The sequence below is a fragment of the Anser cygnoides genome, chromosome 7 (genome assembly GCF_040182565.1).
Source record: "Anser cygnoides isolate HZ-2024a breed goose chromosome 7, Taihu_goose_T2T_genome, whole genome shotgun sequence".
NCBI lineage: Eukaryota > Metazoa > Chordata > Aves > Anseriformes > Anatidae > Anser > Anser cygnoides.
Window position 1 is genome coordinate 20004288 of NC_089879.1, and position 27007 is coordinate 20031294.

General features: G+C 45.2%; 2 protein-coding genes across 4 annotated transcripts; both read right to left on the reverse strand.

Moving 5' to 3' along the window:
* Window positions 1-2205: 2205 nt before the first annotated feature.
* On the reverse strand, window positions 2206-6131 carry BLOC1S2 (biogenesis of lysosomal organelles complex 1 subunit 2). The gene is made up of 5 exons (XM_067000400.1): window positions 5993-6131; window positions 5104-5220; window positions 4071-4190; window positions 3452-3556; window positions 2206-2886 (listed from the first exon to the last, which is right to left on the reverse strand). Exons 1-5 carry the CDS (start codon window positions 6042-6044, stop codon window positions 2855-2857), a joined length of 426 nt encoding a protein of 141 aa, XP_066856501.1. The 5' UTR covers window positions 6045-6131; the 3' UTR covers window positions 2206-2854.
* A 211-nt stretch (window positions 6132-6342) lies between these two features.
* Window positions 6343-24027, reverse strand: LOC106049164 (broad substrate specificity ATP-binding cassette transporter ABCG2-like). Of its 3 annotated transcripts, none has more exons than XM_048069251.2 (16): window positions 23812-24025; window positions 20850-21133; window positions 20196-20255; window positions 18803-18917; window positions 17001-17153; window positions 16076-16233; window positions 14823-14974; window positions 13791-13907; window positions 12708-12973; window positions 12105-12187; window positions 11673-11762; window positions 10223-10347; window positions 9714-9868; window positions 9205-9294; window positions 8396-8508; window positions 6343-7787 (listed from the first exon to the last, which is right to left on the reverse strand). In XM_048069251.2, the coding sequence occupies exons 2-16, from the start codon at window positions 21131-21133 to the stop codon at window positions 7640-7642; spliced, it is 2109 nt and encodes a 702-aa protein (XP_047925208.1). In that variant the 5' UTR covers window positions 23812-24025; the 3' UTR covers window positions 6343-7639. The 3 variants fall into 3 exon arrangements, 2 of the variants coding, with proteins under 2 accessions (XP_047925208.1, XP_047925209.1); XM_048069252.2 differs by having other exon boundaries at window positions 20850-21136; XR_010832696.1 differs by lacking the exon at window positions 10223-10347 and having other exon boundaries at window positions 7647-7787; window positions 23812-24027.
* Between the last annotated feature and the right edge of the window lie 2980 nt (window positions 24028-27007).

A 27007-nucleotide genomic window follows, 5' to 3' on the forward strand; every position in this document is an offset into this window, starting at 1 on the left:
TTCCAGGTTTAGTTGTGACATTGACAGAATCCTCTGCTTTCAGACATGTCTTTGAAGACCCTATAAGGTGCTGATTATGGCTTACAGTTAGTACGTCCGTACTCCAGAGTGGTGTTCTGTACAGTCACAATCTGCTTAATCAAAAATTCCAGTTATCTGATGAGCAGAGGACAAACTCCAGCCTTTGTGCCCCTGAGAATGTGTTCTTGCTTAGCTAGCAGTAGTCTATCTTTGAGTGCAGTCCCTTCTGCCTAAACACTCTGGCCATCCCTGTATCCAACTCCTGTGTTAGTGAAAATTCCTACTGGGTTGCCATAATGTCCAAAGCTACCACTGGCAATACAGTGTGCTGCATGCATGCATTACGGGAAGAAAGTCTTGCTGGCACAGGATGAGCTTCGTACATTGAACAATGCTTGAGGGAGAAACATGAGTGTCTCCTATTTTCTTTTAAGAAAGACTTGTAGCCCTGAAACTTCTTCACCATTGTGTGCCTCCCCATGGCCTCAAGACAAGCAGGTGCCCTACTAAAGCAGCTCCAGTAGGAAGTATTGAAGGATGTAAACAAAAGCAGAGAGGAAACCTGCATTTTTCTTCCTGGTCAGTTCAGCAGATTACACAGCAAGGCCGCTGTAATGATCCCAGTAGCAGAGGATTCTTCTTATGCATGACACTATGAGCCTTGGTATCTTAACTAACTGGAATGTGGACATATGTATTGAGGAAAATGCCATGGTGACTGCAACACTTCTTAAAGACAGAGCAGGGCTGCCACGCATCCAGTTCTGTACCCAGCTTGGTTTTGCGGACTCTGTCTCCAATTGAGGATCTTAGTACATGGCACACATCCAAGAAGGGAGTGGATTTGCACCTAAATCGACAGCATGCTGCCATTAGAGTATGGAGCCTGTCTGGGTCATGTTACATTCTCTGTTCAATACCTGATTGGCAGGTTATCTGCCAGGAGCAGAAGAATTTACTTAGCTTGCTGCATAGTGACAGGACAAGTCACTGGCACTTTGTGCTTGATATTTTCCCTATCACATAAACATGATCACAGTGCTCTAGACAGCATCTTATCCTCAAGAGATTTTACATCATCAGCTGTGATTCTCCTCCATAATGGCAAAGAAAAAAGATGGTACTATCAAATACACTGGTGAGTCTGGCTGAATCATGTCCACCTCCTGCATAATCTAAAAGTGCATGAAACCCTGGAGAAACAGGACTTGTAGACTCTCTACCACCTTGTCTTATTGCCGTTGGTATATTACACTTCCCCATATCAGAGATCACCAAACAGGCCACTGTCCACACTGTCATTCATGCCAGTCTCTAGGAATGAAGATTTTAGATCTGCCTGGCTAAGATCCTCTTGTCTAGCATCACTGTGAACACAGGTGCTGTTCTACATGGTATGATTTCCTCCAACACAGAAATAACTCATCAGTTGGTATCTCTTCCTGTTGGACTGGAGGATGTTGCTTTGATAATGATGCTAAGTGTTTAATAGCTAACTACAGATAAAAGCAAACACAAACATGCATGGATGCCTCTAGGAGACTTAACCCTGTTCTTAAGATACTCATTCAAGAAAATCTTTCAAAGTGAAGTTGGCCTTCTCAAATCCTGTGTCAAGGCCATCTAGAATAGTATTTACCATGTTAAACCCAGGATTTTTAAAGTGACGCTGGAGGCTCTCAGAGGTCTTGCTTCACCGCTTTTAAATAGCACCAGGAAAAACTGTCAATCAGTGGCTGTACACTGACTGACAGAATTATGATTTTTACCATATTGTCACCTGACTAACCATTCTTCTAAACAGTCCGTCGAAAGTTTGAACTTCCTCTTTCCTACATCAGCACTTGTAGTATCATCTACTGCAACTCACTCAAAAGCCACCTTCAACTAGTATGAGTCAATAGGAAACAAAAACCCACAAACTTTGAGTGGGAGTTTCCGTTCAGTGAAAAGGGCCTTGTTAAATTAGCAATTTGGAGCATTGTTAATCTTGTAGAGAAGGAGATTTATTTGCTGGGCATGCCCCTTCAAAAACTACTAGGATCAAAATATTATACAAAACTTCACTGGGAAAGCAGAGAAAGGATGTGCTACGTCAGCTAAGCATGTGATAATGTGATACAAGAATTCCACCTGAGGTCAGGACAGGTAAAGAATATAAGTGCAGAAATACTTGACACAGAGTTTAAAGCATGTTCTCTTCTATGATCTCCAGTAACTGGAAAGAGTTTGTCTTTATTAACAGACCCTTTGAAAAATAAAAGGACAACTTACATAATCTTTCCAACAGGAATTTGAGATTCCAGAGAGACAAATGCAGCAAGTTGTTTTATTGTAAATTTATCATAACTAGTCTCTCTATTTCAAACAGATAAAGATGGATATCAAACTCGAGTATTTTCAATACCGCATTTGTACCTCCAAAGGCCAGGGAATCTTCTTAATGCAGAGCTCAATGAAAGAAAAAAAAAAGGTTTAGGTCCTGCTGCTACTACGGAAAACATCTTTATAGGTTATGCATGGCTTTTCCTAAGTAGAACATTTCATGTGGGACACAGGACTAACACACAGCCAATATCAACATACGGGTTAGGGACAAGTTTCAACTTTTCACCGTGTAACAACGGAAGCAACAGAAACGTTTGAGAAGAGGAAAATACCATTCAGCTTTAAGCATGAATACAGCCTACTGTATTCGATAGATACAAAAGATTACCAGTCATGATGTTAGCTGTTACCAAATCCTTGTCAACATATAAAACTGGTGTTGTGTAACTTAAACAGGGATCAGTCTGACTCATAGCCCAACTCCAACTTAAAGATTGTTGTAATTTCATCGTTTCTCCAGTTTTTTGTACTTGGCTTCTGCAGGAGGAAAAATAACAGTATTTTAGGACTCGATAGGTAAAAATCTTAAATCTTGTATGCAGCAATACAAGACATCTTACAACCAAGTTAATTTAAAGAAATCACTTGGGGCCATTTTTTCCTAAAGTACTTAGGCAAATCTAATTGAAAAATGGGATTGTCAAGATCTAGATGCCTACGTCAGACAACTCATACTAACTTAAGCCGAGACTTGGGTGCCTGGTGGAACTTAGTGAATCTCTCTATTTGTGGGATTAAACATCTGTCTTTAAAATTTGCATCAGTGCACACTGCAAAAAAGAAATCAAGCTTCATTAATAAGTTGTAGTTCAATAATACCTGTATTATACCTCCATGTAACTTGATATATTAATCTTTTATCAACTCTTACCACTTCACACACACTTCTAATGTTCATTAACTGGAAGTGGATCAACATTATGCTGCACGGGCAACTCTGTCACTCAGACTTGTTAAATAAAGTAAGAGTTTACTTTGTCTTGTGAAATCTCCTTATATGGGAATATGTTGCTAGGTAGTAACAGCAAAAGATAATAGTTACCAAGTTTTTTGGAATATGCATCCAATTTATAAGCTGCTTGCTCCAGAGCTGCAACCTGCTCCTCAATTAGGTTGATTTGTTCCAGATATGGCTGAAGAGCAGCATCTTAAAAAAAAAAAAAAAAAAAGCTGTTAGTTCTTATTAATTCAATTCCAGGAAACAGCTCATACATCAAACATAAGAATTTCTCGTAATGTTCTTCAGATAAAATACTTCAAAAGCTCCTTCCTTTTCCCACCCCAAAATTGAGTGGTGATGCTGATAGCCATATTCCAGCAACTTATGAAAAGCTTAAGAGGCTAGACTGGCTTACTGGCAAAAGCTTACTGGCTAGACTCCACACAAATAAAAAAACAATGTACATCAAAAGAATTGTTATTTAATCCCTATCAGTCCAAAATTTGGGGTAGAACGGGACATAAATTCTCTTATGCTAGTCTATGTACACTGTAGTTTTGTAAAGATATACAGAAGATTGTCACTGTCTAACAGCATGTATATTTCAGTGAGTTTTCTTTCCTTGAGAGCCTATTGGAGTGTAAACTATCAAATCTTAGATGCTTAATTTCCCATACAAGTCTAGAGTTAATTATACCCCTCCCTTATTTGGTTTACTTACATTTTTGATTTAAATCCTTCAGATTTCTGCTGATGTTTATAGCAATATCTTTCATTTCTAGGTATTTCAAACTAGTCAATTTGTTCATGTTTTCCAAGAGTTTGTAGTCTTCACTGGTGGCTTAAAAGCAACAGAGTACATTTTAATGTTCATGCAGTTTGAACTGGGCGCAGACTCTTCTAGAGGACAAGAAATTTCAAAACAATAGCCAAATATAATGAAGAATAATTGAGGTGGTAGTAGAGGTATTAGTATAATGATGTACAAAAAGAAATGACATTTTGTGAAATGTAAAAATCAATTGGACTGTTGAATACATACTTGCATTTTTTTCTCAAAAAAATTAACAAACAAACAAGAAACAAGCAAACTTGAAAAACTTCAGGTTGAAGGAAACTGTCATTCCAAAGACAGACTCCAATTCAGCAAAACATAAAAAGGAAGAATGCTTCAAAGATCAGAATGGTAGACAGAGTTTTGGGCAATCCCTGCATTTTCTCAGCCTCACAGACTTCCTCGCCTATTTTACCAAAGTCACTTTCATTCAGATTTTCAAGACAGAATCCAGTGAAATTCAGAAGATAAATTACCAAGTTTCCAGTTCCCGCAGTCCCCTATCTGTTTAACAGAGATAAGAGATCTTCTATACATTCACAGCAATGTGGAAGGACGATCATATCAGAGAGATCATCAACCTTATGAAGCATCTCCGCTAGGCAGGTATCTGCTTAAGTAACCTAACTGCTAAGTTTCCCTTGCTTTTAACGGGGAATTAGATTAAATGACCTGCAGAGGTCCCTTCCAACCTATATAATTGTATGATTGCCTGTTACAGGCTCAAAGCAGTTGGACAAGACTGCTGATTTTTAAAACATACGCATGTGAAGCACCTATGAGGAACAGAACAGTTATCGCCAGCCTTGTCAAATATGATAAAATAGGTATAGTTTATACAAACAACACAACAGAGTTCCTGGAAAGAAAATGAAAAGAAATAAAAATTTATTTGCCAGTCAGTACTGCAGTGCCTTACCTGTCAGTTCACCTGTTAAGTAAGTGGCCATTTTGCTGAACATATCTTTACATAGTTCATTGATGTCTGCTTCTGCAGGCTCCTTAGCTTCCTCTGCTGTTTCAACAGCAGGATCCACTAATCGGGGTACAGACATTATAGGGTTAGAGGACGGTTAGCAGGTACAGAAACACACCATAAAAATGAAAAGGTCCAAGTGTTTTATTTTTGTTGGTGTTGTTGTTTTTGTTGGTGTTGTTGACTTTACCTACTTTCCATACAAATTGTCTACTTTGCACAAAAGAAGAACAAACCAAGCCTTTACCTTAAAGAAGCATCAAGATTATTTTTAAATAATATGTTGGGAAACATTTAAGGGGAAGGCACCTGGCCCGACTGCATTTACAAATATCAGCCCTCTCTGAAAGGAATATGGGGAGAACTTCTGCGGGATGTTGCCTCTAAGAACTTTGTGCGCAATTCCATTTATGTTTATTTCTAGTCACTCCCTTAACATACGAAAACTGCCCCAAGCCAGTTTCACAAGGGGAAGAAACGGACTTCCATCCACGGAAAACGATAATCAGTGCTTTCCTCCTCGAAACCCATTTCTACCACACTTGGCCCTTGTTCTGATCTCCCACAACCCGGCAGCTTGCTCTTTGTTTTGCGACAGCTTTTGCCTTGCCTCTGGGCTGAACGCAGAGACCCCCGGTCCCCGCCCGTAGGGGGATCGCAGATACATGGCAAGACGCTGCCACCAGACGGACAGACGGACAGACGGACAGACGGACAGACAGACAGCCCCGGGGCCCGCCCCGCAGCCAGCCCCCAGCCCGGCCGGGAGCAGGCAGCGCCCCCCCACCGCCCCCCCACCGCCTCGGGGCGCCCCCAGCCCCCGGCCCCTTACGCTTGGCGGGCTGCGCGCCGGCCTCGGGCAGCCCCTCCGCCGCGGTCGCCATGGCGGCAGGCCCCGGCCCCGGCCCCCGCCGCCGCCACCGCCGCCCTCACGCGAGGCCGCGGTCCCGCCCCTCGCCATGGCGGCGCAGGCGCGGCCCTGGAGAACCGGGGCGGGCCCGGGGGGCGGGCCGCGGCCTTCTCGCAGCGCTGGGCGCTGCCCGACGGGGGCGCTGCCCCGACTGGGGGCGCCCTGCCCCGGCAGCCTGGGGGAGGACCCGGCCCCGTAACCAGGGGAGGGCTGCGGGGACGTGCGGGAGCAGACCCCATAGCGGCAGCGGGAGAGAGAGGAATACCGAGATGTAAAGTGTGTCACGGTTTTAATTTTCATGAGCTGTAAGAGGCAGCGAAGCAGCGTTGAAAGTGTTTGACTTCACACAGCTGTGCTGTCAGTGTAGTTACTTCCTTCCTTGCGACACCGTGACCCGAACATTGATTGCAGGAGCACTTTGACAGACCAGCCCCGTTCCAAGGGTTGCGGCTCGCCCAGCCCTCTCCAGCCCATGCTTGCAGTATTTCCCTTGGCGTAGCAGCTGCACTGCCGGGTGAGGGTCTTCGTGCAGCTTAGAAGCTGCTCTCCTTTGCTGGACACGCTGCAGTCTGTGCCGTGGTGACTGCGGTAAGCTTTGCTGCAGTTACCACAGCAGTAGCTATGTGTCTTACTCTGTGCATAGTATGATATAGAGTATATATATACACTATACTATACATAGCATTGATGTATAGTATATGTATACTATACAATATATAGTATAAATAGTATAGCATAGTATATATAGTATATGTATATAATATAGCATAGTATATATATCGTATACATATGCATCTCTATATAGAGATGGCACAGCTAAACAGGAAGCCTGCTAAAAAGGTTTACCATACATACAGGTTTTTATTCACTTCTTAAAAAAGAGGGGAACAAAATCCCTTCTTAAGTAATACAGAATTCATTTTTACAGTACAACTGTTATCATATTTCTCACTCTTAGGTTCTGTGGCTTATACCACTGTTTAGATGCCATCTGCAAACGCTGCTTCTGCAAGTATCTTCCACAAAGGAGCTACCAGAAGTATAACTCTTGCCTGGCACTGAGAGCTCATTCACTGTATAGACTTCAACCTTGAATGCATGTCCAACTCATTGTGAATGGTTTCTGGATCTCCTCAGGTGTGATGGACACTAACAAGGGGCAATATATCAATGCATAAATGTCATTATTACTTTATGCCATGTGGTAGAGAAGCTCACACTTTCAGAGGAAAATATTTCCGTGTGTATATTTTCTGTACAAGTTAACCACGGAAGAATGACGCTCTATAATAAAGAGTTTGATAAGTACCTAAGAATTATGAGAAATATATTCCCTTACCAAAAAAAAAAAAAAAAAAAAAAGATCACATGCAATCTTACAGTAATACATTTCTTCTTAAAAAACAAAATCATACAATCATATGGAGATCATGGTCCAGAAACAGTAGGACAGGATTTCCATCTTAAGTCCAGTAAAGTCAGTTGAAATCTTTGGCAACCTCCAGCAGGCTTTAACAAGCTTTGCCGTTTTAAGACCTGAGAAGTTGCTGAGCAAGGCAATGCAGGAATCTATGTGAACTTTCTCATAAACCGTAGTTTGGCATAGGCAATGATGAGGAAGATAACAGTCATGCAGAAGAGAGCCACTATGTTTTCCCACATTGCCCAGTCAGTAGGTGCAATTCCTTGGCTGCACAGGTATGCTTCACCAGAACACCTGCAGAAAAGCATGGGGCAGAAGTTATATATTATTAATTAATATTATATTTGGTGCAAGATACTGTAAGTCTTCAGTTGGTTACTTTTATTTTCCTGTCATACAAAGATTTCTCTACCCACAACTCTGCAAGGCAGAGATGACAGAAATAGAGTGACTTATCATGAAAAAATAAAGCTTAAGGAACAAATCTGGAATTTTTGTTCTCATAATTTTTCAGATGATTCCATAGCATCGTAATTGTTTCTTACTGATAACTGGCAGTTTATGAGCAAGCCTCATAACCACATCAGACTATGATACATACAAAAATATTTAGTTTTATGCATCAATGATTGGAGGCCCACAGCTCCAAAAAGCTATAGAAACAGCTCCAAAAGAAGAAATAGAAATAAAAATAAAAATAAAAATAAAAAGAAGAAATAAAAATAAATAAAAATAAAAATAAAAAGAAGAAATAGAAATAGCTCCAAAAGCTATAGAAACAGTTCACTTATTCTCACAAACACTTATTCTCTGGGTAGTAGTAAGTTTTGAAATAGTCTGACTTGTCCTTTAGCAAGCCATTACAATTCAGACCCAAACACAGTCATGAGGTAAAGACTTACATTTCTCCTGAAGTAACTGGAGGACAACTACCTGCATCTCCCACAGACACTGTAACATTTGGTGTCTTCTCACCACAGAAGTAGAGATCCCTAAGCTCATTCACTTGAAGAGCCTAGGGAAAGAGGTAGACAGCAGATTTTTACAAAGAGATAGTGACTTGGGCTGCTAAAGCTGAAACACCTCAAAGGTGCTTGATTATTAGGAGATATATATCACTAGTCTTGGAATCATACGTTAATTTTAGGTGTGAGTGGCCCAGAAAAGTTACCTCTCAGCACTTATTTTGAAGTTCTTAACCACTAACTTCCCAAGGAACTGCTCCAATGTCTACATGCAGGATGATCTGGTGTCTGAATCTGTAACTTCAGAGTTACCTTTCAGTGTATTAGCCATGGGTTTCTGTCTTGCCAGCTACAAGTCCCCATTTATCTACCTTTATCCGAGTCAGTCTCCTCCCCCAGAAAACCATATGGCTGCATACTGACACCCCAGCACCAGCACTATGAAGCAGGAGGGATCAACTAGTCGGGCTAGGAATTAGTACATCATTGAACAGTTTGCTCTGCGGCTATCCAAGCAGTACTAATTTTGTGGCTCAAATTAACTGTTCAGTCTCTCAGGTTTTCACGTTTTACACAGATTAACTTTTCTTCCTTTTTGAGGATGGCTGGTTTGTTCTTTCATCACGTTCATGTGAGGAAAGAAACCAAGTCAGACTTTTAAGAGAACTGCATTTATACACAAAACCTTCCCAGGATGCAGCACGGTAGCCACTACTCACAGGAGACCAATGCTACATTCTACTTACTGTGAGGCCATATCGAGGGATGCTGAAGTACTTGAGCCAGTTCAGCCAGCCCATTACAGAAGGGAGGTTTACTAGAAGGCCTGAAAAGATCTGAAAGAGAACAAAAGAGACTAATGAGTCACAAACCCAGTTTATAGCAAACCATGCCATTCCTGCAAACCCCACTGGGCAGCCAAAGTTAATGCAAGAAAATCAGCTAATCTAAAGTTTATTTCATTTTTTTTCCTTTTAAACAATCTAGTTGATCACTTAGATTTGTAATGCTGTCCTTTTTTTCCAAGGACAATTAAAAAAAAACACCTTTTTGAGGCACACTTTTAGCACAGCTCTGCTAGCACCACACCTACAGAACTGTGTTTGAGCAATGGTTTGACACTTAGATTACAGTTTAGCAGAGGTAAATCTGACTACAGTGTCAGTAAAATTGCAGGCAGAGAGTAACAAGCTACTGGACCCATTCGTGTAGACAGCCTGTCTCCTAAATCCATCTGTGCATCTTATGTACTTACAAGCATCAGGACAAAACAAATGGTGATGAACAGATTCGCCACAGCCACCACTTCCATCCCAGCACTGATAGCCAGAGACATGGCTGTGGCAGTGTAGGACACCAGTATCAGGGCCAGCATGAAGAAGAAGAATCGGCCTGCAACAGCTTGGTATCCTGTCATAAAGCAGAAAGAAAAAGTCCAGTTAATAGCCACATCACGAACCTCAGAGAGGTACCCTTGGGCTCCCACACAAGACAAGAAAAGGAGGAAGAAAGGCTGAGTCTGGAGTTGGCAGCAACTGTGAAAGCTCTAAAGCATTAGCAAAAGACATGGACGAGCAGGTCCCCTTCTCTGATTGCTGGTGTCTCTGCCCCTGCTCCAGAGTCCTCAGAAGGTATGATGCCAAGCACTTAAATCAGCTGAGGGTTCAACCAGTTTCAATTTAGATAAACAAATTAAACTCTGGCTAAGTCAGAAATCGAATGTGTTGGAAGATGACAGGTTCAATGAAAGCATCAGTTCATTACCAATCATCCAGTAAGTGATGCATGAGAATATGATGGCTGGAGCAGTTCTCATGGGCAGTAGATCTCCTATCATCAAGGCCAGGAAGTAGGCAGACACACGGTAATATCCACTGGTGTACTGATGACTGCGAGGACAGGAAGGAGGCAAGTTGTACAGGTTTAGAGGTTATCTAGGAAGCAGGTTCAGTATGTGTGTCTGGTTTATCCTGATTCAGTTTGTTCTTTCTACCACTGACTCCTCTATATGCAAGTTGATTATTTTCTCTGTGCTGCCACTTCCCACTCCAAAGTAAGGGCTGATCTATCTCACAGGCCCTGCAGCAATGCTGGGAGTACTCTGGGAAGATGAATGAGAAGCCATGTGACTACCAAATAGCATACTGGAAAAAAGCTCCTAAAGCTCTGTTCAAAGAGAATGATCCTAAACACAAGAGCAGGGGAAAGTATGAGATTAACTGGCGGAACAGTTTATCCACAGCTATCTCATACAACTGTTTCTAAGGGAGAAGGAATGATAGCCAAGAATGAGAAAACACCTGTAGGACATTAACTCACCTCCAGTTCACAGGGCAATTAAATATCATTACGATTGCCTTGCTGCATAATGGAGCTCATGGAAAGACTCAAGTGGTGAGGTGCCAGAATCCCCACTAAGTTGGTAAGCAGGCCAGACTAGCAAGAAATGTCATAGATTCATTCCTGAGCAGCTGTTAGGGGTAATAGTAAGCAGTTCTGAGTAAGCTGCCAGTGGTTGTGCGCACATCTAAGCTAGTGCCTCACAAAAACATCACGCTCATTTTCCAGGCACAAATCTCTGATTTCCTTTTTACTGCATATCTTTTGCCCTTTCATCCCATGAGCTAGAGGCTATTCCAAACCACGTTTTCAACATGTATATATACACTTTTTTATGCACACTTATATACATACACACATTTATATATGTATTTAATATACATATGTATATAGACAGATACACTTGAATGTTAAAGAGATCTTGCAAGCCAGCCAGCAGCACTTTTCTTCTGAGCATCCTTTGAGAAGCTTTTCCAAGAACTCCCCCTTCATCTTTGCACAGTCTTACCACTTTGGGACCACTGCAAAACCCTGTTTCAACCAGGCCAGCAAGAGGGCAGGCAGGGTTCACAATCTTCAAGATTCACATGCAGGCTTCAACAACAGGCTGTTACCAGAAGCGGAAAAAGCACTTCTCGGTAAACTGTGATACAGCAAGCAAGTAAAAGTATTTTATTTCTCCCTTCCTTCCATCACTTCTTAGCATTTCAGCTCCTTGCTTTACTGACTGATTTAGCACTACTATTACATTCTGATGTTGGAAGAAGAAATCAGCTCTCAAGCCCTCATAGGTAGAAATATTTTTGTTTAGCTTTTAAGATATTCCCCCCTCTCACTGCAGGGCAGGAAACAGTCCAAGAGCATCTCTACTTACACAAATAGTTTCTTGTCTCTGATGAACAGCTCAATTGCAGAGACACTGGAAAAGCATTGGTTTGTGGTGACAAAAAACAAGGATCCAACCCTAGAATGCAAAACAGCAGTCAAGAAGTGAAGAAACAGCCAAGATCAAGTCAGCACTTTTCTGTCTCTGTCTATAGAACAGAGATAATTGTGCTACTGTAGATCTTAGCTGCAAAGCCAGGTTTATTCCCTTGTCTTCCCCTGCACATTTCCTTCAGACACGTGTGCAAGCCCAATGAAACTGTGGTCCCTTTAGAACCTCTGGTAGTATCATTCTGCAGTGTGTTCAGGCTGGTGAACCCAACCCTCCTTTGTGGTCCAAGCAGAGCCCAGAGCCTTCCTTGTGGCCAAAACCTGTAGTCTATCGGCACAGAAATGAGCAAGCTTCATCTTTCTAACTTACCGATTCTGAATGCCACTTTGATCCAGTTTCACACCAAAAAAAATGGCCCCCACAACCAAGGCTAGAATTATGGTCACTGCAATCTGGAAGTGAAAAGAGGAAAGGGAGAATGGAGTCCTTCAGTTGGGCAAATAGGGACAAATCACTAGATGGTCATTAAGGTATATACAGGGTTTAACAGTCATGCCTACCTAAAACTATGCAGTGTGAGTCCATGTAAGCATAAAACACATACAATTAAAAAACTTCTGCCAAATTGTCATGATTTATCCTTTTCCCTTTTCTCCTTCCTTTGACCTTCTTTAGCTCATAAAGGCTAGCAGAAGCACACTCAAAGAATATTCCAGCTTGAAATGTCAAGCCACAAGATTAACATCACCCTGGAAGCTCCCCATGTGAACCATGGAGCATTTACTCCACTCCCCAGTATTCAGTGCTGTAATCCTGCTTTTTTTTTTTTTTTCCAAAGGCAACAACCTGAGTGGTAGTGGCACACGACTTTTCTGTTCCCATAACTGAGTTTGAAAACAGAAGTGTGCTCTACAAACTGCAGATTGTGGGACTGAGATCAGGAGTCTGAGACTTCTAACAATTGTTACCAACCTGTGCAACAGAGGCCTGCGGGTTCCTGATGAGGTTTTTCAGGGAACGCTTGGAAACCCAGTACAGCTGGGTGAGGAATCCATTTGCATAGGTAATCTCATGCCCCTGCTTGCGTACTTTACGATTGCTTCCCCGTCCCAGCTCCACTTTCGCCAGTGCTTCCTTTGTGCTCTGGTACAGGCTGGAGTTGAGGTACTTCTGGTGTAGCACATCCACCACGCTGCTGACCGCATTCTGTTCCACCGCTCCATTTTCACTGTTCACCTCTAAGTGGCAAAGACAAGATATGGCTTGTGATTCCCCATGAACCCCTACCTTCAGACATGGCCCATCAGCATGGGTCCGCTCTGGAGGCTGGACAAAGATATGATCAGGAGTAGCCAGAGAATTTGAATAGTTCAAGCCTTAGCTCTGAGCTTAAGAGAAGAGCTTGAGTGAGAGGGTTTCCCTGCAGTTTTAATCAGCCTGGATCATCTGCCTTTGTGGCATAAACATGGCCACAGTCTTAGAATAAGCCATTAGTAAACTTTCACGGGATTTTGGGGAAATCAATGATTTGCAGTGATCCATTTCCGTAAAGACACCATTATGAATACTGTTCCCTTAAAATCCTTCAGTCATAGATAAGCTAAAGCATCCCCAGACAAATCTTTTCCAACATTTCACTCATAATATTGTTAGAGAATTTGTTTTCACATGTAGTTCTATCTAATCTTTCTTGATGCCACATAAATCCATTACTCCTAGGCCTATCTGTCTTCTTCTGTACGGCAGCCCCTTACATGACTGAAAGCTTGTCTTCTTTTCTCAGCTATTTCTTGAGACTAAGCAATTCTAGTTTTTCTGTCTTTCCTACATTTTGCAGACAACTAATATCTATCACTGTCCTCCTATATTACTGAAGGAAGAAAAAAAAATCCCTTTTAAGTCTTCTGAGATCTTTAAACAAGCCCAAAGCAAAGTATATCTATTAGTAGGAAAAATAAAAAGATAGTAAAGTGTCTTTAGACTGGAGAAAACCCAGAGAATAAAAGCTTGCCATAACTACATTTAACCCAGGTGGGTTTCTGCTTGACAATTTACCTTTTCCTGTGTCCACGGGTTCGTGAACTTCCTTGTTTGCTGCCACAGCAGTTGAATCACCATTTATGATATCGAGGAAAAAGTCAGCTGGGTTGTTAAAGGGTTCACATTCATATCCTTAAAAGTAAATAAATAAACTCCATATGACAACATGTTTGTACTACACAGAGCACAGCTTGAAAAGTCAGGTTTAATACTATATCACTATTCTACAACCCTGCTATGAGAGAAACCCACTGCTTCACTGCTTTTCATGAACATTAGTTTACAACAGTAGAACGGACAGGATTTGGGAGATGGTGAAACTGAGGTATCTATACAGAGTTTCAGAGCTGCTTATTCCTCACTGATTTCAGATAAGGAGAAATCTGCAGCTTGCTTCTTTCTACAGAGCTCAGCATGGACAACTCTTGCCTTCTTCCCAGTGAAGAAAGCTTGCAATCAAAGCTTCCAATCCAATGTCCATGACTGCATCTAGACTGGGAATTCACTCCATGTTCTCTGTCCATTATAGTCAGAAACCCCCATCCTCCTTATCTGTAGGGGGGGCAGCCAACCAACACTGCAATTATTAATCCAACTTAAGACACACCATGATTTTGTCCATTCAGTCACCCACCCGCATTCAGACTAGAGCAGATTCTTGGATCAGCCTCCGCAGATTGTTGCCAATCTGGAGGCTGTGGTTCAAAACTGACCAGGTCTGCCATCTAGGCTTGGCAGAACTAGAAGCATGATCTTGTCTGTTGTGCATCATGCTTCTAAATGTCCAAGCAATTCCGTTTCTTTGACCTGGTACAAGTCAAAACAGAGGCAGGAGACACCCATGCTCTATTCTATCTGGAAATTTTTCTTTTTACTATTTCTTTTTTTTTCTAATTCTAACCTAACAGTGTTCAGATTGTCTGTGTACAGCCTCTAGTATTGTAGTGATAAAATAGCATGAGAGTTTTATCAAGATCAAGGGTAAAAACCTACTGACAGTTTAAACTTGGTAGCTGGTTACTGTTACTCTTGGCACAGAAAGCTTACCAATAGAACTAAAATAGTCCAGGGCCTGGTTTGCAGGACCATGGTACAGCACCTTCCCCAAGGCTAGTAACGTCAGGCTGTCAAACAGCTTGAATATGGAATAGCGGGGCTGATGGATGGAAAATATGATGGTTCGGCCTCTTCTGGAGAGCCTGAAATAGAAACAAAACTTCTCTCAAATACACCACACTTTGCAATTCAGAAGGGTCATAGTAGCTGAAGCAAAATATAAGTATCCAAATCCAAGATAAATGCTTGTCAGCTTTCTACAGTCCCAACCCAGTAAAGCTCTAGTTCCCTCTTCTCTCTCACTGTGTCAGATGCTGCCTGCAAGACCTTCAAGCACCCATCATTACAAGAGACTTGCTGCAACCCAGGTAGGCAGAATGTTATGTTGTCTGTGGCTAGCAAAGGTTAAGCACACAGGTTAACCACAGCTGTATATAAATCTTCCTTATAAGTTTTCTGTACCAGGCTTCAACATGACTAACAGGAAAGGTCCCATTGCACTCAGTGGCATAGCCAGGCTTTACACAGCAGGCTGCTGAAGTCTGGCCAGCTGAGATTTCTCCTAGCTCTTCTGCTGAGGACTTACTCTTTACAGAAGTCAAAACTAGTTTTTCTTCAGGTTTGTCAGATGCTTTTTCAAGTGCTTTGTCACTGATGCCCAACAAGTATCCCCCCTGATTAAGACCCTCTATCCACAAACAGCAGAGTAAGAGGTACCCATGGACAAAGTCAGACAACATGCCGCAAACACAGGAGGAGTGTTAGAACTCATTCTCATTACATGAGCCTCATTTGGACCTCTTTGCAGCAGAAGATAGTTCATCTCTAAAGCAGGTAATGGGGAGCACTGAGGGCAAAAATGCAGGTGAAGTTGGATCTGAGTTACAGGCCATTGTCATAACAGAGGAAAAGCTTTTGTAATAGGCTCAGCTGGAAGGCCAATAAATTGTGATTACAAGGCTTGACCTCACAGTCTACCCCTCTCTGTGGCAAAGGGAAGCTGTCCAAGCTACAGCTGCTTTTTGGGCTCCAGTCCAATGCTTGCTGTGGAAAGATTCCCATCAACTTCAAAAAGCTTTGGACAAGACCCAGATAAAGGGTTTACAACCACTTCTGAGTCTGCTAGTCTAGCTTTAAGAAGAAAAAACACAAACATTGTAGCTACTAAGTCATAGCAACATTTCTTTTTTAAATAATGAGCTAGCAAAGAAATTTCAGCAGAGCCCTGAAGAATCAACTCTTACTTCTTCAGGAGGATGAGAACAGCGTTGGCTGTGCTGGCATCAAGGCCAGTTGTTGGCTCGTCCAGAAAAAGAACTGGTGGCTCTGTGATGAGCTCCATCCCAATGTTGGTTCTCTTCCGCTCCCCTCCAGACACTCCCCGGATCAATTCAGTTCCTACCTACAAGCAGAAGAAGTCAGGCGTTTGCAACTATTTGCTCTAGAGTTCAGGGCTCACCAAACCCACGAAAAGCAGACCTTTTCATTTTCAGTGTCCCTTCAGTGAGCTCTTAGAGCCAGCAGCAGATGATGGGTCTGACTCAAATGGCACTGTGGAGGACTGTGTAGCAGTGAGCAGACAGTCTGATTTTTTTAGTAATGCCAGACACCTTTGGCATCAGGAAAAAAAGATGACACTGACAAGAGCCATGACTAGGCCAGAGCAGCCAGAGGCAGCTTTAGTAATTGGGGATGCCTTTCATGGGTAGCTCACCTGCTACCCAAGTAAGTGGGGGTAAGTAACATAAAGGTAAAACGAGAGTAAAAATGCAGCTGGGAGGAGCAAGCTCTGCACAGAACTTCTCCATCACAGCCCAGCTTCCCACCCCCACAGCGTTCAGCAATTGTAAAAACAATTCCCTTGTCTTGTCCCACAAAGCCAGGAAGCCACCACGCAGCGTTCCAAGGTGCTATGACTAGGCAACTTTTTTCCCTCTGCTTATACAACATGCTGGATGCGGCCCAAAATCTTCCCTGTTTAGTAACAAATACACATACCTCTTTCCAAGCTACCTCCTGAGCTGGAGTGATTTCCTGCGTGTATTATGACCTTGTCAGGTTCCTGCTTAGCTTAGTGTAGCTGCGCTACATACTCCATACTGCCCAGAGTCAAGTAGTTTAGTTTCCAGAGGCAGTAGGATTTCTAAGATGGGTATTCTCACTGCTCACCTTAGAATCAGCCACCTTGCTTAATCCCAGCTCGCCGATTATCTGCGTGACTCGCTCTTCTTTCTCCTGAAAGCTGATGGAGCTGGGGAGTCGCAGGGCAGCAGAGAAGTGCAGGTTCTCCCTCACTGTCATGGTGCCCATGACAACATCATCCTGAAAGCAGCATAAATTGACAGCTGAAAAGCCTCACTCTCAGCTACCTGACTGGGCAGTCCCTGTGGTGGCAGTTACTGGATAAGCTGTTTGTGGATCACAGGGAAAACTGGACTGAGTGACAACTGCTTCAAAGCATACAGAATACAAAATTCAAGATCGCTCAGTAAAGTCAAAGGGAGAACACAGCTCTGCAGGCTCCCAGCTTGTGCCCAGCATCACCTCAGCCTGCTTTCAGGCTCAGGAGTGTAAGTGCATATGGTACCACTTTGTTACGGAAGTGCACTTTCCTCACAATAGTGAGGTAGAGCAGGTAGCTGTTTCTGCTGCTAGTGCTCAACATTTTCAAGATATGAGTGCAGAGACCATTAGTAGTTTCATAGGGATAACACATGACTCAGCAGGTTTACACACCCATCTGCACAGAACAGATAATATGTTAAATATGTATGCATTGAGGCCTTCAGTTTGTTATGACTCTTTGGGTCATTTTTATCAATATAGGGAGTAGTGCACAGGGGTGGGAGGGGAGAGCAACTATTTAATGTCTTGCCCAGTTGCCAATCATGTCAAGGTTTCATTTGTTTGCTTTTGACATTGGAGAAACAGATGTCTCAAACTGGGAACACCTACAAGAAACTTCCTGGCCATTTATGAGGATTTGGGGATCTTTAACCTGCAGCATCAAGATTTATCACAAGTCTTGTCACATGTATCCTCTCAAAAGCCCCCCAGCTGTCAGCTTTCAGAAAGGCTGCATATTTTCTATCTGCCTGCAGACAGAAGCCTGGATGGATTCCAGATTTAGAGGCTCATATAACTGCCAAGAATCCCCTTCTCCTCAGCTCCCCCAGGGCTTTGAGGGTCTATTATTGGTCCAGGCCTCCACCCACTTCCGCAGATTCAGCCAGCTTTTCCTGTCTGAGTGGAACGAAGCTCTGTCCCAGCCAGCCAGAATCAGAGGAAGAACAGCAAAGATCTACTTACTTCCTAGAATTATTGTTGGACAGCTTGAAGGTACTTCTGCTGACTAGAACTGCCTCTGAGTTTTACAACAGGAGATTTTGGGTGTTGAGAGGTTCCCACCAACCAACCCCTGTTTTAAATTTAATTTAATTTTTATTTTTAGAACCCTTGCTGGAACTTCAGGAGAGAGACAAAAGAAAAAAAAAAAAAAAAAAAAAAAACAAGCCACAGTAGCCCAGTGGCTTGGGCACCCACGCATCTTTGGGAAGCCAAACACCTCCATGCTTTACTTGGCTGGAGTAAACAGTTTGCTCCTCTGTCTTCAGTATCACAGGACAACACTGTAACAACTGAATTATCAAATTAGACTCTGTAGGGATCATTGAACATTACCTTACTTAATGCTTTCATGCTTTTGCTCACCTTTGCTTCATGCTTTGCTCATCTTATGCAACAGAGCCCTGCCTTTTTTCTTGAGAAGCTGTTCCTCTTCCCACAGCAGACCTACTCACTCACCAGGGAAGACCATGCTATCTCTCATTCATGTAGTGGTGAGCTCCATCCAATGTATTCCCCCCACACACACCTCTTCTCGTGGAGGACACTTTTCAAAGGCTTTACACCAAAACCTATGCTCTTCCCTCCCAAGGTCTCCCAGGCCTCCACTGAAGGCATTTACTCACCTGCACGACATATCCTGAGATGCACTTGAAATTTGGAGGCTGTGGGATGCCATCTATAAGCACTTCTCCAGACAGGCCTGCTGGGTCCTTTCTGGCAGCCAGCACATCTAGCAGACTTCAGACAGACACCAGACGTTAGGTTTTGCCAAGACAACTGCTTTTATGTTTGACTGGGTAAGTGCCACCAGTCAGGACTGCAGCTACAGCCTGCTCATGGCATGCTCCAAACCAAACGTGAGGCACTGGAAGGGCTTCCTCTGCTCTGGGGGCTTCAGCTTTTTGTACAGAAAGCCTGATGCAGATGGAGGATTCTCAAGTGCCAGTTATGCCACAGCAGTATTGCAGTATACAGACCCTCAGAGCCATCAGCCCCCTACAGATATTAACTCAGTCTCCATGCTAACAGCTAGTCTCAGACACACACACACAAAAGCGCCCTGCCAAGCAGCTGCTGTCTGCTCTCCAGCCAGAGGAGCACAGAAGAAACTACTTTGATCTCAAGCAAATTAATCCAAATTGGTATAAACAAGACTACAGTCAAGATTAATTTTATAAAGTCATTTTGGTTTAACATACCTCTGGATTCTCCTTACTGCAAATCAGAGGTCAGACTGTCTACTAGCTATGTAAATATCAATGAGGTCTGGCTCTTGCAAACATCCTGATCAGCTGGCAGTCTCCTTAGAGGGGAAGATCAAGGGTCACCACAACGACACACCTGCATGAACCCTGGCCATATCTGCCTGTCCAAGACAGTCTCAAAGGAAGAATGACATAGCACTCTCTTAACATTTTTATATAGGAGAGAAAACAGCATCAGCAGTGGCTGGAGATAGTCCGCAAGTTACTTCTCAGTGCTTTCATCCAAAGTTTTCAAGCATGTGCATTCCCACCACCAGGCAACAGCCAGGCTGGGGTGATGAAACCCAGCAGGGATCCTACAGACTGACATTACCCTATTCTTGGCAGTCAGAAGTCTTTGACCCTGCATCTCCGAGGAAGCCTTGCTACAGCAACGTCACTGGGATGACTTCCCTACTGCCCCTGAGGGACCTTGCCCTCATCCCCACCCCAGGGCAGGTCTGGGACAGAGCCTACACCTGAGCTCCAGTCACCCCAGTTCAGCCTGGTATCTTCACTCAGGCCACCATTAACGGTGATGGCAGTAATGTGGACTGCCAAGTGGAAGATGAGGGGTGTGACACCACTGCAGGGCAAGAACTCCAGCAAAGCCAGCATCAGAGAGACAATAGGTCTGGCTGCATCTCCAGATTTCTCCCAGGCACACGCAAGTCTGAGCCTGGGGCTCCCTCATATCTTCCCCAACCCCAACAGTCCCACATCCCCTTTGAGCAGCTGACTGGGCATTCAAAGAGCAAAAGAAAGTACTCACGAAGATTTACCGCTCCCTGTTGGCCCCAGGATAGCATTCAAGCCTGGCTTCATAATGCCACTGAAAGAAGGAAAGAGTTATTCCCAATGGAGGACTGTTCACATGCAGCTCACAGTAGAGGTCGGATGTGAACAAAATTATTGAAGTTTTCCTTTCAGGATTGTTGAAAGCAAAATTTCAAGATTATTAAGAACTTCTCCTTAAATCTGAAATCAGTAAGCATTTTCCTTTCTTGTCCCGGACTGCCAGTCAGAACAAAACCAGAGCTGGATATAAAGAGCAACCTACAAAAGGCAAATTATGCATCTTACCAGCTGAGCTGGGTCTGGAAAAGAAGAAACAATTGCCCTCTGTTACTTATTTCCTCCCAGCACATCTCAGACCATAGTTAAGGGAACCCTCAGATCTTCTGGCAGAAGAGTTTGCACAAGTTTGGTCCTAATTTGCCTAGATCAGTAACTGAAACTGCTCCAGTTATATCCCAATTTTTATGCCTAAGGCAAATTAGCAAGTGCTCACATGAATGGCAGACTGGCAGGAGGGTTGTCATTTCTCTGTACAGCAGTACAACTGGATCTGGAAGGTGACACTCAGGTCACTGATTCACAGCAGCAGATTAATTCCTACCCTCCGGTATTTTAGTTAGGAACTTACTAAACATTTTGAAGGATCTTCTTTTCCACAGTCTTCCGTCTACACAGGAATCCACTGGACTGCTTAACGGAGTACTGGATGTTATGGAAACTCACGACAGAGCCCCGAGGGGATCGGAGGGACTCCCGTGTTGGAAGAGAACGTTGGAAATTGCCCACTCCTTCCTCTTCTCCAACAGAAATGATGCTGTGATCAAATGTGTCTGCCATTGTGTCCTTGTTACACAGGTCAAACTCCACTGCATGAAGATTTTTAGGGCTGCTGTTGTTTTGGGCAGTTCCCATCTACTGAGACAAAGAACACAAAAACACTCAGGGAAGAAGACGTGAGCAAAGAGGCCTGCAGAAGGTGTCCTGAAAAAGCACGTTCATGCACACCACTCCAATTCTTACAAGTGCCAAGTTTCCAAAAGGATGGACATCCGCACTGGAAGACATCCAGTAGTCCCCAAAGGCATGGAAACACTTAGAACAATGCAGATAGCCTTTAGGAACAAGACATGGATGTTCTTGGAGAAGTGACACTAGTTCAAAGAACATCCGATGAGGTAAAAACCAAGCCTGTTTGTGATGGTCAATGCCTTGCTTGACACAGTGGGGGCTACAGATGCAAGCTGCTATGCTTAAGCTAAAGAGACTGAAGCTCCCCTCCATCAGGTAGAACACGCTTAATCCGCTTCATACCCTTACAAAGCCAGCAGAGAAAACCTTATTTGCTGGCACAAGTTTGTTTCAATGATATCAATTTGGTTAAAATGCAGTTACACGTCTCACTTAGCATGTTTCAGTCATGCCAGTATCAAGATGCTTCACAGATACAAGGAGGAAGAGAAGTTTGGATTAGTCTGCAGGTATTTCCTTCTTCCACAGGAAGAGATCTGGGACATCCCACAGTAAAGAAAAGAAGGATACAAACGGGTATATTAAGGAAAATTAAATATGGTATCTGTTTGAAGTCACAGGGAAAGTTATAAACCATCCCAATTCAAGCAGATAAGCTGCTTCCATAGCACAGGATGGGAGCACCTGGAAGGAAGGGCATGAGACCAGCAGAGGGAAAGAGCTGTTCTCCCTGCCCATGCAGCAGCACCTACACAGCAGGTAGGTATCAATACTGCCATAACCATTAATACTGCTTCACTCAGTAGTCATAGCAACAGAGCTATTTTGTCAAGGGATGCTTCACTTTCTGTTGCTGTAAATGACTGAGACCAAGTTTGAACCCCTTCACTCATTTAAAAAAAGAGAAAAAATAAAAGTTTAAACTTCTTCCCTTGACATTGCATGAGAAGAACACAAAACCTTGTGGTCCCCACGTTCTGCAGCCTGGGCGAGGGCTGGGCTTAGCCCGCACCCTGCCTTTTATCCAGGTGACCTCGCAGCCAAAAACCTTCTTGTCTCCTTTCCAGGCAATCACAGCAAGGAAGATGGGAAACACTACGTGCCCTTTCCAGAAACTGAAGGGAACAGGTTAGACTAACACAAACTAGTCTAATCATTTACTTCCCTTTTAGCTGCTGGCACGAAGGTGTTTGTTGGAAAGCTTAAAAAGTTACTGTGATTGTGTGGAGAGCCAAGGCTCTCACCAGGATAATGAAGAACAAGGAGAAAGAACTGTGCACAAAGACATCCGCTGCTGATTAGTTGAGTTTTGTGGGAAGGCAGATGTATTCCACAAGTGACCTTTTTCCTGCCATCTGCACCCACAAACCACCCTTTTCCCACCGTTTACACTTCTTTCTCTCGAGGACTGAGATGGCGATAACCAGTAGGACCGATCACTGCAGAAGAAAGGGATATCTCAGGAAGAGAGATGGTCTCACTCTTAAGAAACAGGAGCTCCAAGAGCCAGGTTAAAAAACAAAGACAAACCAAAAAAAAAATACAAAAACAAACAGAAACCAGAAACTACCCTTTCCTATCACTTAAAGTCGCTTGGACACGGTCCTGGGCAACCAGCTTTTGGTGGCCCTGCCTGAGCAGGAGGGTTGGACCAGATAACCTCTAGAGGTCCCTTCCAATGCCAACCATTCTGTGAAAGCTCAAGAAACCGCAGTAGTTTTTATTTCTTTATAAGTAAAGGAAGAGTGGCAGGGGGGAGAAAATGAAGGGTTGTTTAACTTGGATGCATCCTGTGGCTGGTGACCCCTAGGAAAGCCTTGCCTGTGGGAAGCAATAAAGGATCTGCAGCTTACATCAGCAAGAGAAGGCTTATATATAAAGGTTGCACAACACATTCGGGAGAAAAGAAAAAAAAGGACGACCACGACACCAAGGGCAAAGACCCGGTTAGACTTTTGAACGTTCGACTGTTTGTAAACCTCACATGCGCTTCGGATAGCCAGGTTTCTCCCTTTACAACCCCACGAGCCCTTTTATACGTGTTTTTGCAAAGTTACCGATAAGCACCGCTCCACCTTGCCAGCGCCCTGCGGGCACGAGCGAAGATGACAGAAGGATGCAGCCGGCCCGGCAGAGGCTACAGGTGGGCGCGGGCAGCAGCACCCCGCGGGCAGCCACCCCCCGACCCCGGTACCGGCACCGGTACCAGCACCGCACCCCAAAGCGCTCGGGGACAGCGCCGCCCGCAGGGAGCCCCCCTCCCAGTCCTGGTCCCGCTCCCGGTCCCGGTCCGAGCCCCGCTCCCGGTCTCACTCCCGGTCCCTGCCCCACTCCCGGTCCCGGTTCCTGCCCCGCTCCCGGTCCCAGTCCCGGTCCGAGCCCCGCTCCCGGTCTCACTCCCGTTCCCTGCCCCACTCCCGGTCCCACACCCGGTCCCGGTTCCTGCCCCGCTCCCGGTCCCGGTCCCGCTCCCTGCCCCGCTCCCGGTCCCGGTCCCGGTCCCGGTCCCGGTCCCGCTCCCGCTCCCGCTCCCGGTCCCGGTCCCGGTCCCGGTCTCACTCCCGGTCCCTGCCCCACTCCCGGTCCCGGTTCCTGCCCCGCTCCCGGTCCCTGCCCGTTACCTCCGGGCCGCCGCGGCGCTCCGGGCGGCGGACACGCGGCTCTGGCTGCGGCGCTGCCTCGGCGGCGTTTTATAACCGGGTGCGGGCGGCGGGTTATATAAAGCGGCGGCGGGGAGTGCCCGGAGCTGTCACGCAACCCCCGCCGGGACCCGGGCAAAGGCAGCGGAGAAGCCCCGCGTCCCGTCCCGTCCCGTCCCGTCCCGGGGCGGTGCCGCCGGCCCGGGCCGCCCCCCGCTCCGGGGGCCGCGCAGGGGGAGCCGGCGGTGCGGGGCGGAGCGGTGGAGCCCCCCGGCGCCGGGATGGATGCCGAGGGTTGGAAGCTGCCAAAACGCCGTGTTGCGGCCGGTACGTGGCCCACGGCCCACGCACATCCATCCCTAGCTCAGGGGGAACGGCTGGAGGCAGCCCCCCATCTCCGTCCTTCCGTCCCTCATCCCTCCGGAAGGCTCATCACACCCAGGGGGGATTTCCCTGGAAATCCTCAGCTGGGGCCAGGGATGGTCCTGGCAGTGTCACCCTTCGAGGGTGCCACACCGTGACAATTCCACCTGGTCGCACGCCTGCAGAGGCCCTGTGACTCCCCGGCGGGTCACAGCAGCCCTCCCGGGTCACCCATCATCCATCATGCTGCCATGTGTCCCCAGCTCCAAGAACGTGTGAAAGCAGGAAGATCCGTTTCCGCTGGTTTGCTGTCACAGTTTCTCCTCAGCCTCTTGTTCCCAAGCACTATTGTCTTACTATAAATAAGCTTGTTCTACTTAGGCTCCTTGGAGTTACGAGTGCAGGAAAGGCCTGCTTTTTTGGTTTATAAAGATAATTTATATCAGCGCTGTCAAGTCACGCTATCAATTGCCTCCGGTTTGACCACCCTCTGCACAACAGCTCTGTACAGAATTGCATTTCCCTAACAACAGCTCTTGCTATATCAGTTCGAGGGTCAGATAAGCAGGAGCATGCCTCTAGCTACCCAATAAATACCGGTAATAAAAACTCCAAAGGTTCACCTATCTCCTCCCTGACGCCTGCCTGCCTCCAGCCATGCTGATGCGGTAAGCAGAACAGATACTCACATCCCGTGCAGCTGCACTGCTCTACAGGGCTGACAGAAGTCAAGAGCAGGGGGGACTGGGGGGGTTCTGAAAGAGCTTCAGAGATCTGTCAAGAGGGTAAGTTTTGCCATAGATACACTCAAGATTCAGGCTTGCTGAATAAGGATGTTATTTGCAGTCACTCTGTGGGGCAGAAGCGGCTCAAGTTCATGTTTAGTTTGCACTTTAACTTCCCCCTTCGAGGGAAATCTGCCTGCACTGAAGACTTTTGTCCTAGTGCTTCACCAAGCATGCACATCTGTGTCCAAGGGTATTTCAAGCAAATGCTCCCTCGCCCTCCTTGTGCTGCGGTGACAGCCCTCTCATCACATGCCTGGGACAGTGAGAAAAGAAACTGGTGTGCTTGGGAGCAGAAGTGTTCTTCTGAGCCACAAATTTGCTGCTCCACACGGTGCCTGCACAGTGGTGCAGGAGAAGCGCTCTCTAAAGCAGCACAACTAGAGGTTTGGGTTCCTCTTGACAGATGGTTTCAGTTGCTTGGCTGCTCCTCAGGCAGAGGTGCTGCTTCCCTTCACTTAGGGAAAAAAAAAAAAAAAAAAAAAAAAAACAACACTTCTCTGCCCCCTGTACCTAAGCACATCCCAATGGCGTAGAAATGGAGAACTGAGATATGGGGAGGAACCAGATCTGCCAACTAAAGCATCTGGCTGGAGACTCTGGCTTTCCTCTAGCCCATTCCTGAAGCAACAGTCTTCTGGGCTTCTTCAAGGGCCTTTTGATCCTCAGACTTTTTCATCTCCCTCTCCAGCTAGGCAGCCTGGGGGAGGACAAACGCTCTCCCTTGCTGGGTGCACACAAAGGCTGTGCCTCAGCTGCCCTCTTACATCTGACCATACCACAGGAATTGGGTCTGGCTGCAATTAAGCTAGCAACAGGAAAGAAACAAGAGGGAGGGGACAGTTTTTCTGCTGTGTCATTTTACTGATCCAGTTGATCTGAATCATAATGCTGCTGAGGCAGATTTCTGTCCACACAGGAGCAGAAACCAGTGGCCAGAGCTGCGGCTTGAGACAAATACTCATAGCAAGCCAGGAGATCCTCACGTCAAACACTGTATTTTTCTCTCACCAAACCACTTGTAGGTTGGTGCTTTCTGATGCTCATGCACAGAGAGGGGGATTTGCCTTGCAAATTGTCAGTCTTTGCTTCTGATTAAAGGATGTGGTCTTCAAAGAAAGACGACAAAGGCATTATTAACCCAGCATAAATTTCTAGCAAGCACCAAGCTATAAAGCCTTGTTGCTTTTACTGAGAGATGTTAAACGAATTCAGCTACAAGCTTGGCCTCGATACACTATGGTAGCAAGGCAAGACCAGCCTGGGCCATGTGCCAAATCCCATGCAGGTTTTAGCACACCTTTGGGGTCTTCATTCTTGCTTCTTAGATGATGTTGCCATGAGCTTCTGACCTGTCTGTTACTACAAGGTTGCAGAGCAGGAGAGACTCTGATCCTGGGCATGGGGAAGGGAACCTGGCAGAAAGTCAGGCTTAGAGGAGGCCTGCTGAAAAGAATTATTCTCATTTGAGACTAATTTGAACATTGCTCCTTTCTTACGGGATCTGGTCACACTAGACATGTCCTGCATGTGCCCCAGCACACAGAGCGGAGAAGTTACTGAGTACTATGAGTTCATCTCTCTGCTGAAGGTCCTGGCCCCTTCGTTCCTCCTTCCTGCAGCTTGCGGCACAGGTTTGCAAAAACATCTAATTGAGGGGGGTGGTGGAGGTTCCCTCTAGTCCAGCTTTACACTTGGGCCTGGGACGTGCCACCCCTTAATTAACTCAGACATGGCTTTGTCTAGCAGAATTGCCAGACAGAAATTTTTCAGGTCTGTTTCTCCATTGCTTTCCTTGGGCTGCTGCCTTCATTGCCCCGAGGATCCAGGTTGTTTTAATCCCACCTAATGCTGAATTTCATAAAGCTCGTAAAACATTTCAGGGACTCAAGCCAGCAAGAGAGTGGATGAGAAACATGTGCGGGAGGAATTGCATGCTGATGAATACTATTTCCTTCTCTACTGAATGCAGCAAGAAGCAGATCCCAAATGCTCACTGTGCAAAAGCAGCTCTGAGAACAGTGGAGAAG